The 21,121-nt window shown below is 47.2% G+C and overlaps 1 protein-coding gene across 1 annotated transcript in view; it reads right to left on the bottom strand.

The window, feature by feature from the left end:
* Window positions 1-12,084, bottom strand: part of ZFR2 (zinc finger RNA binding protein 2) — a 44,936-nt gene extending 32,852 nt beyond the window's left edge. The window contains exon 1 of the mRNA XM_052643840.1: window positions 12,032-12,084. Coding sequence (XP_052499800.1) covers window positions 12,032-12,084 — 53 coding nt within the window. The remainder of the gene's footprint in view (window positions 1-12,031) is intronic.
* Between the last annotated feature and the right edge of the window lie 9,037 nt (window positions 12,085-21,121).

Raw genomic sequence — 21,121 nt, 5'->3', positions numbered from 1 at the left:
AAAGTCACAGGAGGCCTTCCTCCATCCTCTGTGCTCCTTTATGTGAGGACAAACAGAAGTCGGTGTCTGCAACCTGGAGAGGGTTCTCAGCAGAGCCCAGCCCTGTCTGTGCCCCGATGGCAGACCTCCAGCCATGAGAACTCAGAGGAATAAACTGTTACTTACAAGTCATCCAGTCTGTGGTGTTTGGTCACAGCAGACTGAACTAAGACACCCACAGAGTGGAAAATATTTACCCCCTGACCCTTTACAGACAAAGTTTGCTGATCCCTGGCTTAAAATAGCCATCATTGGGACTTCCCTGGTGGTCCAGTGGTTAAGACTTCAAGCTTCCAACGAATGGGGTGTGGGTTCAATCCCTGGTTGGGGAACTAAGATCTCACGTGCCATGTGGCTGAGCCAAAGACAAACAAACAAAACAGCTACCCATTACTTTGCTCTTCACCCTGTGGGCTGCACTGGGCTGGGCTGCAACTGAGGTCGGTGGCAGGCAGCTCTGCTCCTGGAGAGCAGGGCCTGCACCAAGGCCCTCCTCCCTGTGGCATCTCCTCCTCCAGTGGGATAGTCTGGGGTCCCCCATGTTGTAGCAGGGTACCCCCGAGAATGGACGGGATGTGGGCAAAGGCTCTGGCGGTCTAGGCTTAGAATCAGATTAGCAGCTCAAACAGATGCTTCTACATGACACCACAGAGTGGGAACTTAGAAATTGCTCAGTTCTGGAGACTGCGGAGTCTGAGACCAAGACACCAGCAGATCCAGTGTCTGCTGAAAGCCCAAGTCCTTGTTCAGAGATGGCTACCTTCTTGCAGTGTCTTCACATGGCACCTCACAAGGGATGAGAGGGCTCTCTGGGGTCCCTTTAAAAGGGCACTAATCCCATTCAAAAGGCACTGTCCTCATGACCTTATCACCACTCAAAAGGCATCACCTCCTAACACCATCAACTTAGGGGTTAGGTTTCAATATATAAATTTGAGGGGGGACATAAACCTTCCATATATGCACATACGGTGATATCACTTCCACTGCGATCTATGGGCCAAGGAGAGGCATGAGAAAGCCTGGCTCCTGGGCCAGGGAAATAGATGTCTTTTCCCAATGGGAAGAGTGCAAGGTCCCAGTGGAAAGAATGTAAGAAGGAATTCCTTCCTGGTGGCTCAGTGGTAAACAATCTATCTTCCAATGCAGGAGACTCAAGTTTGATCCCTGAGTCAGGAAGATCCCCTGGAGAAGGAAATGGCAATCTACTCCAATATTCTTGCCTTGGAAATCCCATGGACAGAGGAGACTGGCAGGCTACCGTTCATGGGGTCACAGAGGCAGACACGACTTAGCAACTAAACCAATACCGTAAGAAGGAAACACATAAATGACAGGGGTGTTTTGGCCATGGATCTACCACATGGAGGTTTTAGGAGCTGGGAGTGCCAAAAAAACAGCTCATGGGAAATCCTCCACAGGCTTGGCCCGTAGGGTTGTCAAAACCTAGGTAATCTAGATCGGGGTTCTCATCTGGGGTGATCATGCCCCAAGGGGACACAGGGTGATAGTGGGGACATTTTTGGTTACTTTGGGGGGCTCCTGGCATTGATAAGTGGGGGCCAGGGATGCTGCTCAACACCCCACAGTGCCCAGGATGGCCCCACAGGGAACAATCTGGCCTGGACATCAGCAGGGCTGCTGCTGAAGAGATTCAGGTCTGCAAGGTCGGGGTGCCCAGGGGTGGGGGATTAGAGGCTAACGTAGGGGGGCGGTGGGGAGGGGAGCGGCAGGTAAGTTAGCAGCGGACGCTGTCACTCCCGCCCAAGCTCCCTGCTCCAAGTCTGAAGGGGTAGTCCCCACACCTTTTCTCTAGCTCCCCTTGGTGAGAGGTCAATTTCTAATTTTTTTGGCTGTGATACGTGGCATGCAGGATCTGAGTTTCCCAATCAGGGATCAAACCCACACCCCCTGCAGGGAAGTGTGGAGTCTTAACTGCTTGACCAGACAAGGGAAGTCCAAAGAGGTCAGTTTCTAATAGCCTTTTTCAGGATCCTTTTAAGAATGAGATGAAAGCTGTGACTTCCTGCCCTCTCAGATGCCCTGGACATAGCATAGTTTTGCCTGTAATTACCTGGGGCTTCACAGGCCCAGGTAATTTGGAAGGACATTGCTCTCCCATGGGGGAGAGGGTAAAAGGCAAAGTTTATTTGGCCCTGTGTGACATGGCATATTCCCTTCTCTTGGAGTGGGGCTGGGGAGAGGAATGTAATCAATGTTCTTTCAAGAGCAAGACCGCCCCCTGTCGTCAGTCACCTCAAGATGAAAACCGCACAGGAACAAATGAGATGTGCCCTGAGAGCAAGGTGGAAGGAAGCGGCTGAGGATCCAAGGGCTCTGCATGAGGACTGAGGGCCAGGGACCAGGGAAAAGCTGACAGGGTTTCAAGCTAGGAACTGGGAGCGCTGCAACCTAGGGGCTGGGACAGGAGCCACACCACCTGGTTTCCAACCCTGTCTCTGCTCACTGTGGGGCCTTGAGCAAGTCACTTAGTCTTTTCTGACCTCAGTTTACTCACCTGAGAATGGAACGCCTACCTTTTGGGAGAGTGTGACAAACAAAAACTCATGTGCTACAGTGCCTCGCACCGGAGCTCACAAGGCCTCCCAGGGTGGCCAGCTCTTCCCATTTTAAGCAATCCTCTAGAAATTTCTGAAAAGTCTCCCAACTTTACAGTATTAGCTCCAAATTTAAATATTTTTTTTGTGCTCAGTCATGTCTGACTCTTTGCAACTCCACATACTGTAGCCTGCCAGGCTCCTCTGTCCACAGAATTTTCCAGGCAAGAATAATACTGGAGTGGGTTTCCATTTCCTACTCCAATTCAAATATAGCAAGCAAAAAAAAAACCCACTGCAGAGAGCAGGTGTGAGAATCCAGCGTGGTCTGCAGGAGATTCCTGAGCAAGAGCAGGGCGCTGGGCGGGAGTGTTGAGGAGTGCAGAGTCATGAACTGACCCCAGGTGAAGCCTCCCCTAAGCCAGGGGCCCCGGCTGTGGCTGCTGCTGTGTGCTCATCTGCTGCTCACAGGGTGTGCCACTGCAACACAGCGCTCAGGACACGGTCCTTGTGACGAGGACCCAGCGGCTGCCACCTGCCCTGCCCTGCCTGGGAGTGGGGAGCTGAGGCAGGAAGCTGCGGGAACGCACCGGCACCTGTGGGCTCAGGAAGAGCAAGGCTGAAGCCTGTCTGAGTGACACAGACTCGAAGTCCTAGCTGGCGTTCTCGTCTATGGGCCCCAGGTAAGTATCCTCTGATGGCTTTCTGGTCTGAATTCTGTTTCAGGGAGCCAGGCTTTTTTGGGTGACTAAACATCTAGATAAAATTTTTAAAACTTGTTGTATTATTCTTATTGTATTTACTTGTAATTTTTGTGTCACATGGCATGTGGGATCTTAATTCCTGGACCAAGGATCAAACTGGAGCGCCCTGCACTGGAAGTGCGGAGTCATAAAATTTTAGAATGGAGAGACCCATGGATGTCATTTTGTTCAGTGAGTCACCGAGCTGATGGGGACATGGAGGGGATACATCTGGGGAGGCTAGGTTTCCCGACCTGGGGGTCTCTCCCATGGGACACACTCTGGTTGCTCCTATAAGGCCAACCATGAAGGACATGTCGGATCTTGAGCACAGACCTCACTTCAGAAGGGCACACACCTGAGGGAGCTACAGGTAGGTGGTGAAATGTCCCAGGGACCGTCAGGAGGAACGACAGGTCATTCTAGGTTTGCCGTAACAACTCTCTGCTGGAGACCGCTTTCAAAGAATCGTTCACAGTGAGAATACACACAGGATCAAAAACATGCAGAGTTTGGGGCAGAAAAAATCAAGTGGAAAAAAGAGATTTTTCTGGAAACACAGTGGTGAGAAACCTCACACAGTAATTTCTTTTAAAATCATGGACTTCCCACCTATTGTATAGCACATTGAACTTCTGCTCAATGTTATGTGCCAGCCTGGATGGAAAGGGAGCTGGGGGGAGAAAGGATATACATGTATATGTGTGGCTGAGTCCCTTCGCTATTCACCTTAAACCACCACCACATCATTAATCAGCTATAGGTGTTAAAATAAATACATAAATAAAATCACGGGCTTCCCTGGTGGTCCCGTGGCTAAGAGTCCACCTTCTAATGCAGGGGCTGCAGGTTTGATCCCTGGTCAGGGAGCTCAGATCCTGCACACCTCATGGCCAAAAAATCAAGACATAATACAGAAGTTAACAGTTAACAGTTTACTATTGTAACAGTATTTGTTACAATACTGTAACAAATTCAATAAAGACTTTACAAAATGGTCCACACTAAAAAAAAAAAATCAAGGACTCTTCCCTCCAGGGCAGAGATCTTCACTCCCTCATTTATTAGCCCTGCTCCTAACACTCCCCCTGCCCATCCCGTGGCTTAAACTAAACCAGACTGAGGGGTTAAACCTGAGTGCGGGACAGTTAGACATCTCAGCCTAGATGATCACAAACTCTGCAGGGCTATGGGGAGAAAACCCTGGCTTCGGCATCCTGACCCAGGTCAGCTCCCCAGGTGTGTCTGTGACTCCTCACATGGCTGAGGAACATTCAGGGGTTAGGGTTAGGGTAAGGCTAACATGCTCACTCAAGACATTCATCAGGGAGGAGGTGTTCAGATGTTTTATTGGCAATGAGATCACATCTGTTACTTTGTGTGTACACGCATATATACACACCCAGAGAGATGACCTCATTTGGCACTTCGGTTGACAAGGGTTTTATGTCAAAACATATGACATACCGTACATTTATACCCGTAACAATTCTGATTTTTTCTAACGGATTTTTTTTTTAACCATGAAAGCTATGTGCATTCTCCATATGAAATGCCCATTTCGGATCCAGAGATGCCCAGAAAACGCCCTGGAAAGTTTTAGAGCTGATGCACTAAATCCTTGGGCCCTTAGGAAGAGGATGGAGAATTTCATTCCTCTGCCCCCGTCTGCAACCTTCTTTGAAATGTAGTCAGGAGACCCCAGCTCCCCCGTCAGGGCCAGCCTGAGCCTCCACAAAGAGTCACAGGATGGCTGGACATTCCCGAGGCAGGGGTTTGAGACCGCTGACGGGAGCTTCCTAAGCCTCAAGGGTGAGCCACGTTGTTTGGCAGTGAAACTCCAAGAATCCTCTTCTGTTCTTCTGAAAAGGAATGTAGTTCTCACGTGGAGGGTGGCTGCATGGTTAACGCTGTGGGTCAGATGCTTAAGAACGCCGTCTTGTTGATACATGCTGGTTAAGCTAAACAGAAAGCGTTATGTACACACACACCGCCCCCCGCCAAAGCCTTGCAGGTCAACCAGGATCAGTGTGGCTGCGCCTCTTTACTGCAGTGAACCAAACCCTTAAAAGGCGGCTCTGGGCACACCGAGGGCTCATTCGTGGTTCCAGCCCTCTCCTGCTGTTCCAAGGGGCAGAAGAACCTCCACAGCCATGTTGGTGCTGGTCTAGCGCGTGTGCCTCTTGCGTCAACCCAGGGAGCAGCCACTAGACAGCCAATCTGAGTTCCTCATCAGCAAATACAACATATGTTGAACCACCAACCCTGGATCCAACAAAGGACATTCAAAATTTAAAAGAAGCCACTGGCTTTTTAAAACATTCATTCCAAGAGTCTGAGAAGTTATGGTTCATCCTGCTCCCTATGAAGGAGATAATCTCAGTCTATGGAACTGATTTTCCAAACTACAAAGTGCTGCAGAACCAAAGCAAGGGATTTCTCAAATCTTATTTAGTCTCTAAGTCATGTCTGACTCTTCTGCAATCCCACGGACTGTACCCTGCCAGGCTCCTCTGTCCATGGGATTTCCTAGGCGAGAATACTGGAGTGGGTTGCCACTTCCTTCTCCAGGGGATGTTTCCGACCCAGGGATTGAACCTGTGCCTCCTGCACTGGCAGGCAGATTCTCTACCACTGAGCCACCATGGAAGCCTTCTCAATTCTTAGTCAACAGTTAATTGTAAAAGGCAAGCGAACAGTGATGTGCCATAAATGCAACTTACCTCTGGGGGGAGAAAACTGCCCAAAGCAGCAAAATACCTACCAAAAAAAAAAAGTCCCATTCCCCCAAATATTTACAAATGAAGTTTCTAATTTAAAAAGGTCTAGCAACCTTGCAAAAATCCTCTAACACAAGTGTAAGAAGAAAGACAGGCAGAGGTCAGTTCCCGGCTGATGGCAGATGCCTCAGCACAAAGCACAGAACAAGAAACAATCAGTCAAACAGTGAGACCCTGGGTGGTACCAAAGCTTTTCCTACCAAGGTTCTACCAAAGAGCACCCTTCAGATTTAAGGTGTCACAGACATGCAAAAAACAAAAGAAACAAGAAAAAAATCTCTGTGCTTTGTCAAAGCTTCCTAATTCTGTTTTGAATTAGACATCATTCCTCACTTCAGATGAATAAGCTATCTAAAGAGTTCAGAGTCGTGATGAAAACAAAAACTGTTGTCAATTTTTAATACACAGACACACACATAAACCCAGAACTTTCTTAAATAACTAAAACCAGTTGAAATGGAGGTCTCCCCCTTCTAGTTGAAATAGGTACTGTTCCTTTCAACTATTCAATGTAAACTATAATGTCTTCCTAGCCTCCTGCCTTATTAAACATTATGTTTAATTATCTTCCTGTACATTCTTGTATCCTCAAGAACATAAAGGAAGGTCAAAGAATGGAAACAGATGTCATCTGTCTCACACAGTCTGAATTTGGTCCTGGTATTTAAAACTTGGGGGATTTCACACAGAACAGGGCTTGTGGGATCTCTGGGAAAGCAGGAAGACTCTAAGTTCAGTCCCATGAGTCAATGACAGGTGGGGGTGGGGTGTGCAGGCCCTGCTGTGATCCTCCCCCAATGCACCCTCTATCCTCTTAGACTCCATTCATACACGTACGTGTACGCCCCTCACAAGGCTGTCTGCAATCCCTGATCTGAAGTTTCAGACTTTCAATCTATTAATATAAAATAAAGAGTGAATGCAAGGTCTACGAATACCTTTTTACCTGTCTACCTTACTTTTTCGGACTCTTCAGTTATTCATCCAGGTCAATGGTCTTGGTCCTTACTTCCACAGCCACACAGAAGAACACCAATTACACTCAATGTGAAAAAACAATTTTAAAGGGTCATTTGAAAATGCTTTTAAATTTGATGTAGCTGTTTTGGTCATTTTAAATATATACACTGGTAGATCCAGACAAAACAAAAAACTAAACTAAAAAACATTCAGAAACAGAATATGTTGAGAAAAAAATCTATATTAGGAATTAACTTATACTCTAAGGTTAATGAGCTGACTTTTGGTTCTAGAATGTATAAAATGAAAACTCAAAATCCACACTTCAAAAACTTTCAATGTACCTCATGTACTTGTGATAGAAACACAGATAACACAGTTCTATCATTTGAAAGGTTTTCCTTAAAATACCCTGAAATCAGGTTTTGTCTACAGTTGAGAGCTGCCACTCAAAACTGCCTTCCAAGGGCCCCTCTCACTCAACCCTTAACAGGTATCTCAGCCTGACTGAGATGGGCCTTTAAAAAAACGATAGGAGTCACACTCTAACAGAACTCCTGTGCCCTGTGCTCCCAGGGTCCACTTCAGCTAATCCCATCAGGAGTGAACGAAGGTGCTGCTGAGGAGCAGTCAGGTCATGTTCCCACCAGCCCCACCCCAGTCCCCGGAGCAATGACATCAGATTCTCCCTGGCAGCTTGTGCTCCTGGGACCTAAGTTCAGGGGACAGACAGGCCTTGGAGGGGAAGATTTATTCTGGAATGGCCTGGAGACCAGAGCGGGGGCATGCTGGGGGGTGGGTGCAGGCAACAGAGGCTGGCAAGGGTACAATCTGGATGCTGCGCCCACCCTGACAGGGCAAGGCTCCCACCTAGGTGTGTTAATGGGTGGTCTTCCTGTGCTGCTCCCTATGGCTGGCATGGGCCCCAGTGCCTTTCCCAAGCTACCTGTTTTGACTGGGAGAGATTACAGAGATACGGCTTGGCTTACCATTACCATCCCCACCACTCTGGACTAGATGCTTCCTCGGCTTCCCTGCTCCAGAGAAGGTCATTTCTCAAGGTCTGAAGAACATGGCCCTAAACCACAATCTGACTAGGACCCAAACGAAAGGGGCAGGATCCAGGCAACACCTACAGAATGACGAAACCCAGTCTCCGCCAGCGGGCCCCACTGCTAAGCGGCTGTGTCAAGCTTGGTCTGCTACCACCAGCACCTCGAAGACTCAGGTAAGCCCCACGAAAGGGCAAAGGCATGGCAGCCCGCATGCCTAGCCAGACCCCACTGCTTGTCACCCTGGGGATCCTACACCAGTTACTGCACCCCAAGCCTCATTCCCTTATCAGCAAAACAGGCATCAGAACACCTTGTTCACAGGATAACTGGGAGGACTGGAAGAGATGTCAAGTGCCTGGGACTTACTCAACACAGAGAGTTGGTAACCAGCACTCCTCAGTGTTAGTACCACTAAAGGAGTTTGATGGGGGGGTCACTCAGGCTTCCAACTTTCTGACACTCTCCAGGTAAAGGAATCCAGCCATTAACATAAACACCAAAAGCTTATCAAGCTCCTGACGGGAAATCAATTATTACACCAAAATCCAACAGCCGTCTTAGATTTAACAAGAATGCAAAGGTAGAGGACACCAACTACACTAGATGGGTGGTGTTTTGACAAAACTGCCTGGGTTCAGGCCCTGATCAGGGAGGATGATCCCACGTGCCACAGCTAAAGATTCTGAGTGCTGCAACTAAGACCTGGAGCAGCCAAACAAAGAAATACTTAAAAAAAAAAAAAAAATCTGCAAGAAGAGGGAAATGTTCACAGTAGATCTGGCCTGCCTGTCATGTTCCACCAGTGTGAACATCCACCGGACAGCTCTGAGCTCTCAATACTTTCATTACCAACATGATTTAACTCACACAGGGCCCTGTCGGATTTCTTGAGCAGCTCTCAGCCTCACAACTGAAACTTGCATTCAGTGCAAATTAAATGCACTGTCAATTTTCCACATGGGACTAATCCGTAATTCTGAAAACTTACAGCGCTAACTCTAAAAAAGCCTTAAGAGATCTAAAAGACCACATAAGGTGAAATAAATGAAAACCACCATTATTAACAAGGAATTACAAACTTTTCTTATAGTTCAAGAGTGAATGTGCATTTGATCCTTTTCTTTCTTTCTTTTTTTAAAGTTTTTACTTTTTGGCTGCATCACGCAGTATGTGGGCTATTAGCTCCCGGACCAGGGATTGAATCTGTGCCCCCTACACTGGAAGCACATGGTATTAATCACTGGACTGCCAGAGAAGTCCCTGTGGTTACCAGTTTTAAAAGCCAAGAAAATCTACACAAAATTCCTCTAAGAAATAAACTGCTGTCTTTGCTTTGGTAGTTCATGAAATGGGCTTTGTCAATACTGCTGTCCAAACACTACCACAAAGCAGGTACTCACAAAATGTTATCTGATCAGTTTTTCCATGGCACATTACACAAGAAATACATACTTTAAAAGCAGCTGAAGGTTTCAAGCAAAAGTCGTTTCCCCCAAAAGAGAATGTCTGGTTAACTTAAAACTGTTCAGATAAGGCAGATTATCTTGTTTCAAGGTTTTGTGAGACTGAAATTTACTTTGCTATAATTCCTACACTTCTGTTTTAGTTAAATCTACTTCTTAAGGAATAACACACCTTCTTGGGGACAATTTTAAAGACACAGACAAATCTGACATTCAGTTCATGACAGTTTCACATCCTTAGTTACATGGATGTTTACTGTATGACTTAAGTTATCAGAATCCACACAATAGCTGCATCAAAATGTTAAAGTACCTTAATTCAAATGAATGACAAGAATCTGAAGTCCTGAGATTACCTGTTTTACCAGTGTCAATTCTCAGATTTCTCCTCTGGAAGATAATCTTAATAGAAAGCACAACATTCAAGTGATTTTCCACATCCGACTGAAGAATGCAATGGAGAAAGAAAAAAAAAGAGAAACAGAAAAACAGAGAGAAAGAAAAGAAAGAAGCGGCAGCAAGCAGGCAGAGGGACACAGCATTTCCAAAAAAGGCCTTGGTCTCTGACAGCCTAGCCAAGTCCTGCTGCTGTAACTAAGTACTGGCGGTAAGAACACCACCAAGGATGCCGAAAACAGGGAAAGAGCACATAAAAACGCAACACTCTGTTTCAGGAAACAGCAGGCTAGACATCCTTTCCCCGACAGAAAATCTATGTCTAGTCAATGCTACACCTAGAGAATCCTCTGGGTACAGGAAACAGGAAGAACTCTGCAAGCTGCACAAGCCTTGGATCCAAGCCCTGACCTCGTTCCTTCTGACCCCACAGGAGCGAACATGGCAACATCACAACTGGGTAGACGGGGGCACTGACTTCCCACTAGCCTGACCTGTGTTCAACATGCTGAAACAGAGCATGCAAGAAACAGGAGACACAGGCCCATCCTGCAAGCAGACACCAGTCTCTCAGTTACCTAAGGGGCAGTTGGAATCCAGTCTGTAAGCGACTGGCCCAGAAAGTTCTGCCAGGCTACCAGCTGGAACTGACCCTAGGGTGACACATGAAAATGATGTGAGGGGGACCCTTTTCCCCAGGGGCACCAGCTCTATCTGCATCCCTGCCGGGGACCTGCGTGCCCAGCTGAAAAACAGACCAAACAGAGGCTCCAAGGAGAAGCCATGGAAAATGGTGTGTGTGTGTTTACATTTGGGGTCCAGACGCACTCCATGTGTCCCTACCCCTAGATATTTCCTTCTGTGGGCTGCTTCCTGTCCCTGCCCCCCCCCCCCCCCTCCACCTCCCACCAGCTCTTCTCTCAGCTCCTTTCTCTCCCCTCCCAATGCTTGGGTCCCTGTCTGTTGTACTGCATTGCATTTTATTCACTAAGTCGTGTCTGACTCAGCTTCCCCAGGGACTGTAACCCGCCAGGCTCCTCTGTCCATGGGATTTCCCAGGCAAGAAAACTGGGGTAGGTTGCCATTTCCTTCTCCAGGGGATTTTCCCGACCCAGAGATCGAACCTGTGTCTCCTGCATTGGCGGGCGGATTCTTTACCACTGAGCCATCAGGCAAGCCCTCCCAGTCTTACTGTTAGTCACTCAGTCGCGTCCAACTCTTTGCGACCGCATAGACTGTGGACGCCAGGATCCTCTGTCCATGGGATCCTCCAGGCAAGAATTCCCTTCTCCGAGTTTGTTAAAACATCTCAAATACCCAATGGCCTCCTCCACTGACTTCCAGGATTCCAGGTCCCTCTACCCTTCCTTATGGTTCCCGTCCCCCGGAGCCCCCGGTGCCTGCTCTCCTGTTGGATCTCAGGACTTCCCTCAGGTCCAGACTGCTACTCCCTTGAGTCTCGGCCCGCCCCTCCAGTCAGGCCTCTCTCCCCCTCCCCCAGGCCTCTGTCTCTCCCTCCGGGTCTGTGTGTTCTTTAGCACCTCCTGGACCCCCGCTAGGGTTCCTCTCTCCAAACTTAAAATCCCCCTGCCTGGTCAGGAACCCCTCCGAGGCTGTCCTGCCTCCCAATCAGGGGTCAGGTTCGCACCTCCACTCCCCTGCTCCCCGCCGAGGTCTCTCCGCTCCACCCCCTGCCCCGCCAGGTGCCCTCACAGGCCAGTCTTCTCCCTACTCGCCCTACCCCCGCCCTCTGTCCTCGGCCCTTGCCCCGCCCCTAACCCAGTCAGGTACCGTCCCACGCCGGTCTTCTCTCCCCCACCTCAGGTGCTGCATCCTCCTAGGGCAGCCCCTTCCGTGGTCAGACCTCGGTGCCCGCTGAGGTACAATTCCCCCTCGGGCCCATCCCCGCGACAGGCCGAGAGCCCCCTCCCACGTCAGGAGCCCCTCCGGCTCTCCCCGACAGAAACAACTCGGGGCCGTGGCCTCCCTGGGGCCGGGGTTGGGGTCGGACGGCGCCGGCGGCGCGGGGGCCGTTACCTGTACTGCGAGCTGACGCCTTGCGCAAAGCCATAATAGTTACTCGCCGCCATCTTGGCGTCTCCACCAAGCGCCCGCCGACCCGGAGGCGCGAAGGGGCGGGGCCGCCAGCGCATGACGTCATCTGGCCGGCGCCTGGGCCGCGTGCCTCTCGCGCCCCGCCACGCGCCACAGGCCCCGCCCCGCCTCGCGAAGCTCGCGCCTTCTCACTTACTAGTCTGCTTCCAAGGGAGTATCTTTGCCTCGAACCCCGCCCCTTGCTGCAAACGCCTCCCCTTATTCGGAGTCCCCACTTTCCCTCTGCTCAGCATCAGGGTCTTTGGCGTGACCCTCTTTGATTTGGTTCAAGCTCCGCCCCTCGCTGCAAGCCCCGCCCAACATTGGACTTCCCTTTAACCTCTCAGCTTGGGGATTTCGAGGCTGCATTGGAGAAGGAAATAGCAACCCACTCCAGTACTCTTGCCTGGAAAATCCGATGGACGGAGGAGCCTGGTGGGCTGCAGTCCATGGAGTCGCTAAGAGTCGGACATGACTGAGCGACTTCACTTTCACTTTTCACTTTGATGCATTGGAGAAGGAAATGGCAACCCACTCCAGTGTTCTTGCCTGGAGGATCCCAGGGACGGGGGAGCCTGGTGGGCTGCCGTCTACGGGGTTGCACAGAGTCGGACACGACTGAAGCGACTTAGCAGCAGCAGCAGCAGTGGTTTTTCCCTTTTGAGCAGGGTTTCGTTGCTCTGCTGACAGTTTCTGGCTGGGTGAATATGGCCCTGCTGATACAGCCAAGTACTGCTGATCAGCACCCTGTTTGCCAGTCTTTCGTTAGAAGGCTCCAGTAGCTAAAATTCAGTGGCTCTAAATTCGTGGTTCTCAACTGGAGTGTTTTGCCCCCAGAGGACAGTGGACAGTGTCCGGGGACATCTGTGGCTATCATGCCTGGAGTGCTCCTGGCATCAAGTAGGTGGGGGCCAGGGATGCTGCACAACACCCAGCAGTGTGCAAGCAGGTGCCCCTTGACAGAGAAGAACCTGTCTCCAATATCGGCAGTGCCGAGGTGGAGAAACCCTTTTCTAAGGGTAATTCATTTTGAGAGATATTTCTTTACCCACTTACTACAGGCAGGGCCTTCTTGGAGGGTAACAGTGAGCTGCCCGACACCAGTCCTCAAGAACTTGGATTCAGGGAAGCAGATCATAACCAAACTATTACAGTTATGATACTCTTTGGTTAAGAGCAGATTTATTGAGATATACTTCACATAACATACAATTCACCCACCTAAAGTGTGCAATTCAATGTTTTTTAGCATATCCATAAAGTTGTGGATGGCAGTTACAAACATTAATTCCAGAACATTTTCATCACTCCAAGAAGAAACCTTGTACCCCTTCACAGTTACTTGCCCACACCTCCCCCAGCCCCTGGCCAACACTAGTTTGCATTCCATCTCTATGGATTTGCCAGTTCTGGACATTTCGTATAAATGGAATTTATTCTCTGCAGTAAGAAGGAATAAACTCTTGACACACACAGCAACTTGGACAAAGCTCTAGAGAATTATGCTGAGCGGGAACAGCTGATGTCAAGAGGTCACATATGATTCTATTTACATAAAATTCTTGAAAGATCAAAAATTATAGAAACAGAGAATGTATTTGTGATTTCCACCACTTTAGGGCATGGGGGTAGGGGAATAGGGAATGGAAGTAGCTATAAAAGGGCAACATGAGAGCTCCTAAGGTGATTGAAATGTTGTGTATCTTGACTGTATCAAAAGCAATAGTGCTATTGTACTATAATTTTCTAAGATGTTATTAATACCATTGGGTAACATGGTGGAAAAGGGTACATGGGATCTTTCTGTGTTACTTTTTACATATGTGTGTGAATCTACAATTATTTCAATTTTTTAGATTAACTTTTTGGAACTTCCCTGGTGGTCCAGTGGCTAAGACTCCACACTCTCAATTCAGGAGGCCAGGATTCTATCCCTGGTCAGAGAACTAGATCCCACATGCTGCAGCTAAGAGTCTGCAGACTGCAGTGAAAGTCAAAGATTCCACATGCTGCAACTAAGACACCAAATAAATAAATATTTAATTTTTAAAAAATTTTAAGCCCCCCCTCAAAAAGTGTCCATTTACTGATCATGCTGGAGTGGTGTTCTTTTGCCCCCCCCTTTTAAGCAGGCACAAGGCTAGTCAAGCCTTGGACAGAAACCATGGCAAGCCCAGGGTGCCAAGGAAAGCCGTATGGGTGATTTAGTGGATGGCATTCTTCCATTTGTGTCTTAATGGCCATGTGTGGTCATTAAGGAACAATCCAGTGCGTCTGGCAAACGCAGCTCCCCTGCCATGCCCTGGCTGAAGGCCAGTGTGGTAATTACCCAGGACCTCATTCTGACTCCCTAAAGCTCTAACTAGCTAACCCATGCTGCATACATTTTACAAAAGCAGGTCTGTTTTCTCTGGAGTGCATACTATCTTTTTTTCCTATTATTTGCTGTAAGTGTTAGTCACTCAGTTGTATCTGACTCTTTGCAACCCAATGGACTGTAACCCACCAGCCTCTTCTGTTCGTGGAATTCTCCAGGCAAGAGTACTGGAGTGGGTTGCCCTTCCTTTCTCCAGGGGAATCTTTCTTACTCAGGGATTTAACCCAGGTCTCCTGCATTGCAGGTGGATTCTTTACCATCTGAGCCACCAGGAAAGCCCCTATTTGCTGTGACCAGTGTGTAAAATGCTTTACATGCACAACGTTATCTAGACCACACAATGGCCCTCAGAAGTAGATACAGTTGATTCTCGTTATTGGCAGCAGTTCTGCTCTATAATGTTGCAGCAAACACTGAAATGGCAAATACTGACCTTTTGCTCCCAGGGGAAATACAGACTTAGGTTATTGAGAGCCTCAGATCACATTTTCATTAGTCGATCAATACCTGAATGTGTGTGATGTGTGTTTTGTTTTGTTTAAGGGCATCTTGTTCAATATACATTGTAGATTGCTTTACATTGAACTCACAGTCCACAACACTATAACTCACACTTGAATGAAGCTTATCTAACATGCTTATTTTCTCCATAAGGCACATCTTGATAGTTTACAGTGAACAATGTCGGATTTGTGATTTCTGAAGATTTAGCTTCAGGACCAGGGACTAGGTTTGATCACTCAAGAGCTTTTGTGTAGCAGAGTTTTATTAATGTTTAAAATGGACAGAGAAAGCTTCTGACATAGATATCAGAAGGGGGAAGGAGAGTGCACCCTCGCTAGTCTTTTCAAGGCCTTATATACTTTTACTAGACTCAGTCCTACAGCATACATCTTAAATTAACAAGATTAGAACTAACAATAGAAAGGTCTTACCAGACCTTGATGAAAGTGAAAGTGGAGAGTGAAAAAGTTGCCTTAAAGCTCAACATTCAGAAAACGAAGATCATGGCATCCAGTCCCATCACTTCATGGGAAATAGATAGGGAAACAGTGGAAACAGTGTCAGACTTTATTTTGGGGGGCTCCAAAATCACTGCAGATGGTGACTGCAGCCATGAAATTAAAAGACGCTTACTCCTTGGAAGAAAAGTTATGACCAACCTAGATAGCATATTCAAAAGCAGAGACATTACTTTGCCAACAAAGGTCTGTCTAGTCAAGGCTATGGTTTTTCCAGTGGTCATGTATGGATGTGAGAGTTGGACTGTGAAGAAATCTGAGCGCCGAAGAATTGATGCTTTTGAACTGTGGTGTTGGAGAAGACTCTTGAGAGTCCCTTGGACTGCAAGGAGGTCAAACCAGTCTATCCTAAAGGAAATCAGTCCTGAATTTTTCTTAGAAGGACAGATGCTGTAGCTGAAGCTCCAATACTTTGGCCACCTGATGCGAAGAACTGACTCATCTGAAAAGACCCTGATGCTGGGAAGGATTGAAGGCAGGAGGAGAAGGGGTCGACAAAGGATGAAATGGTCGGATGGCATCACTGACATGAGTTTGAGCAATCTCCAGGAGTTGGTGTTGGACAGGGAAGTCTGGCACCCTGCAGTCCATGTGGTCCCAAAGAATCGGACATGACTGAGTAACTGAACTGAACTGAACTGGACCCCTTCCTCCTTGAGGGCTCCAGACTCCTTATCAGCCTACCTAAATTAACTCTCTCAATCGCAGCCCTTTTGTGCTAACAAAAACTAGACAGCACTTCAGCACCATGCGTGGAGGCCATTATAAATAGCAAAATCACCAACAAATCCCCAAATGTTAAAAGTATGGCACTAAATAGACCCCCCAAAAGACAGTTGTTTGCAGTCAAGGCTTGAACGAGCATCACCTGGTTCAGCTTCAGCTGGGAACACATGGACGGCCAGTACTTGATTTTTTTCACTTCTCTGTGTTGTCTACAAATGATCCTGAAAGCACTGTGAGTGTTGAATTTGGGGGTTACACATAAAGTTCAACAGGCAAATTTACAAATACAGAAACTGCAAATAATGAGAATCAAATGTATTTGTATGAATCACCTTTGCAAATGAAGAGAAGAAGATTCAAGGAGGTTTAGCCATTTCATTGCCTCAACAAATTTTATTGAGAACCAACTTCGTTTCAAGCCAAAGAATTGATGCTTTCAAACTGTGGTGTTGGAAAAGATTCTTGAGAGTCCCTTGGACTGCAAGGAGATCAAACCAGTCAATCCTAAAAGAAAACAATCCTGAATATTCATTGGAAGGACTCATGTTGAAGCTGAAGCTACAATACTTTGGCCACCTGATGTGAAGGGCTGACTCACTGGAAAAGACCCTGATGCTGGGAAACATTGAAAGCAGGAGGAGAAGGGGGCAACAGAAGAAGAAATGGTTGACAGAGGATGAGATGTTTGGATGGCATCACCAACTCAGTGAACATGAGTTTGAGCAAGCTCCAGGAGATGGTGAAGGACAGAGAAGCCTGGTGTGCTTCAGTCCATGGTTTGCAGTCAGACACGAATGAACAACAACAACAGTTATCTTGGGAGGGGGGCTGTCCTGGGCATTGTAGAGTGTTGGGCAGTGTCGTTGGTCTTTACCTGCTCCATGCCAGTATCAACTCCATCCCCTCCAGTCATGATAATCAAAAATATCCCTGACATCACCAAATGTCCCAAGATGGGTAAAAGTGCCCACAGGTTCTCAACCACTGATCTAAGGATTAAAAATACAGCAATGACAAAATGAAACATCTCTGACCTCAAGAAACTTAGGGGAATGGGAATGGGACATCACTGTTCCGTGGGGACAGAGTTTCAGTTTGGGAAGATGAGAAAGTTCTAGAGATGGATGGTAGGGGGAGTGTCCAACAATATGAAGCCACTAAACTTTACGTTTAAAAATTATTAGAATGAGGACTTCTCTAGTGGTTAAGACTTTGCCTTCCAATGCAAGGGGTGTGGTCAGGGAACTAAGATCCCACATGGCCAAAGAACCAAAACATAAAACAGAAACAATATTGTAAACAAATTCAATAAAGACTTTTAAAAAGGTCCACATCCAGAAAAAAAACCCTTAGGGACTTCCTTGGTGGTGCAATGGGTAGGAAACCTCCTGCCAATGTAGGGGACACAGGTTCAATCCCTGGTCCAGGAGGATCCTACATGCCACAGAGCAACTGGGCCCGTGCACCACAACTACAGAAGCCTGCTTGCTGCAGCTGCTGTAGCCCGCGTGCCTGGAGCCCTCACTGAAGCAGGAAAAGCCACTTCAGTGTGAAGCCCATGCACCCCAATTAGAGAGTAGCCTGCACTCACCCCAGCTAGAGAAAAGCCTGCACAGCAATGAAGACCGAGCACAGCCGAAAAATAAAAATAAATAATAAATAAATAAAATTGTACAAAGGAGAAATGGTGGTGACTGTAGAGGGTTAAATTATTTTTGAAATCTGTAAACATTCAGTTCAGTTGCACAGTTGTGTCCAATTCTTTGTGATCCCATGGACTGCAGCACGCCAGGCCTCCCTGTCCATCACCAACTCCCAGAGATTGCTCAAACTCATGTCCATTGAGTCGGTGATACCATTCAACCATCTCATCCTCTGTCATCCCCTTCTCCTCCTGCCTTCAATCTTTCCCAGCATTAGAATCTTTTCAGATGAGTCAGTTCTTCGCATCAGGTGGCCAAAGTATTGGAGTTTCAGCTTCAGCATCAGTCCTTCCAATTAATATCCCAGACTGGTTTCCTTTAGGATAGACTGGTTTGATCTCCTTGCAGTCCAAGGGACTCTCAAGAGTCTTCTCCAACACCACAGTTCAAAAGCATCAATTCTTCAGTGCTCAGATTTCTTTATGGTCCAACTCTCACATCCATACATGACTACTGGAAAAACCATAGCTTTGACTAGACGGACCTTTGTCGGCAAAGTAATGTCTCTGCATTCTAATATGCTGTCTAGGTAGGTTGATCACAGCTTTTCTTCCAAGGAGTAAGCGTCTTTTAATTTCATGGCTGCAGTCACCATCTGCAGTGATTTTGGAGCCCTCAAAATAAAGTCTGTCCCTGTTTCCATTGTTTCCCCATCTATTTGTCATGAAGTGATGGAACCGGATGCCATGATCTTAGTTTTCTGAATGTTGAGTTTTAAGCCAACTTTTTCACTCTCCTCTTTCACTTTCATCAAGAGGCTCTTTAGTTCTTCAATTACTGCCATAAGGGGGGGGGGGTCATCTGCATATCTGAGGTTATTGATATTTCTGCCAGCAATCTTGATTCCAGCTTGTGCTTCATTCAGCCCAGCATTTCTCATGATGTACTCTGCATATAAGTTAAATAAGCAGGGTGACAATATTCAGGCTTGATGTACTCCTTTCCCGACTTGGAACCAGTCTGTTGTTCCATGTCCAGTTCTAACTGTTGCTTCCGCACCTGCATACAGATTTCTCAAGAGGCAGATACAGTGGTCTGGTATTCCCATCTCTTTAAGAATTTTTCACAGTTTATGGTGATCCACACAAAGGCTTTGGCATAGTCAATAAAGCAGAAATAGATGTTATTCTGGAACTCTCTTGCTTTTTTGATAATCCAGTGGATGTTGGCAATTTGATTTCTGGTTCCTCTGCCTTTTCTAAAACCAGTTTGAACATCTGGAAGTTCACAGTTCATGTATTGCTAAAACCTGGCTTGGAGAATTTTGAGCATTACTTTACTAGCATGTGAGATGAGTGCAATTGTGCAGTAGTTTGAGCATTCTTTGGCATTGGCTTTCTTTGGGATTGGAATGAAAACTGACCTTTTCCAGTCCTGTGGCCACTGTTGAGTTTTCCAAATTTGCTGGCATATTGAGTGCAGCACTTTCACAGCATCATCTTTTAGGATTTGACATAGCTCAACTGGAATTCCATCACCTCCACTAGCTTTAAACATTATTAGATGGTAGATTTTATGTCCATGAGATTCTCCAGGCAAGACTACTGAAGTGAGTTGCCATTCCCTTCTCCAGGGGGATCTTCCTGACCCAGGGATCAAACCCGAGTCTCCTGCATTGCAAGCAGATTCTTTGCCATCTGAGCCACCAGGGAAGCTCTCTCGCTATATTTTAACCACAATTAAAAATAAACCCGACAAGAGCAAAATTTGTTTCGCGCAAGAGGCTTGGCGGCGGCGGCGGCAGCACCACGGACAGCTCCCGGCAAGCTCCCAGGAAGGAGGGGCCGCTGCTTTACAGAAGCCCTGTCGCAAATTCTTTTCTTCTTCTCCTTCATCCATGCAACTCCTACTCACTCCTCAGGGCCCAATTCACATAATCACCTCCGCTGCCCAACTCTGAGAAATCTCCCCATGCCTCACAAAGCCACTCTACTCCAAAGATCTCTTTTTGCTGTTGTTTAGTCACTAAGTCGTGTCTGACTCTTTTGTGACCCCATGGACTGTAGCCTGCCCGGCTCCTCTATCCATGGAGTTTTGCAGGCAAGAATACTGGAGTGGGTTGCTATTTCCTTCTCCAGAGGATCTTCCCGACCCAGGGATCGAACCTGCGTCTCCTGCGTTTCCTCTTTGGCAGGTGGATTCTTTACTAGTGTGCCACCGGGGACTCTAAGTCAGCCCACACTCCCCTGCCCATTTGCTTCTCCGAGTAGGAGTTCTCTGAAAGCATAGTCTTATTCAGTTTTTGGACCCCAGTGCCCAGCACCAGAGCTAATCTGGATTCCCAACTTAGTATCTCTCCCCAGAGCTCCACTGCCTCCAGCCAGGAAGTGCAGAATCCAGACTTTGTTCCAAAGGCTCTGGGCTCTCCTCTGCTGCTGTGGGGTGGTTGTCTTTACACCTTTGGCTCAGAAGGCCACAGCCACCGAACCAGTAAGAGGGGTGGCCACATGAACAGAGTGTTGTCTGAAACCACAAAGGGAGCCTGCATCTATGGTTTCTACCTGCATTTCCCAATATCTCCTTTGTGCCGGGTGCAGCTGCCATGGTACATTACAGTGTACAAAAGAAACCAAGTCTCTTTTCTCTTCAAATTTCTATTCCAATAAGTGGAGGGAATAAACAAAGAAACAAGTAAATAATTTCAAACAATTGTGTTATGAAAAAAAAAGGACTTCCCTGGCAGTCCAGTGGTTAATTAAGACTCTGTGCTTCCAATTCAGGGGGCATGGGTTCAGTCCCTGGTGGGATAACTAAGATCCCACATGCCATGTGACATGGTCCCCCGCTCAAAAAAAAAAAAACCCCACTGTTTTAAATAATCTGTTTTTGGGGGACTTACCTTGTGTTCCAGTGGTTAAGAACCTGCCTTGCAATGAATGGATATGAGTTTGACCCCTGGCCAGGAAACTAAGATCCCACATTCCACACACTCAAAAATTTAAAAATAAAATGCATCAGTCTTAAGCATAGAATTAGCATATCATTCAGCAATGCCACTCTCAGGTATACACCCAAGTTCACTGCAAACAGGGATTCACATAAATCCATGTACACCCACAACAGCCAAAATGTAGAAATGCTTTTTGTTTATCTACTGGTGGATGAATAAACAAACAAAAAAATGGCACAAGCATACATACAATGAAATATATGATTCAGGCAAAAAGATGAATGAAGCACTGACACACACCACGATGCGGATGAT

Source organism: Budorcas taxicolor, chromosome 7 (genome assembly GCF_023091745.1).
Source record: "Budorcas taxicolor isolate Tak-1 chromosome 7, Takin1.1, whole genome shotgun sequence".
Taxonomy (NCBI): domain Eukaryota; kingdom Metazoa; phylum Chordata; class Mammalia; order Artiodactyla; family Bovidae; genus Budorcas; species Budorcas taxicolor.
The sequence above is the reverse complement of the archived record's forward strand: the minus strand, read 5'-3'. Positions and strand labels throughout refer to the sequence as shown.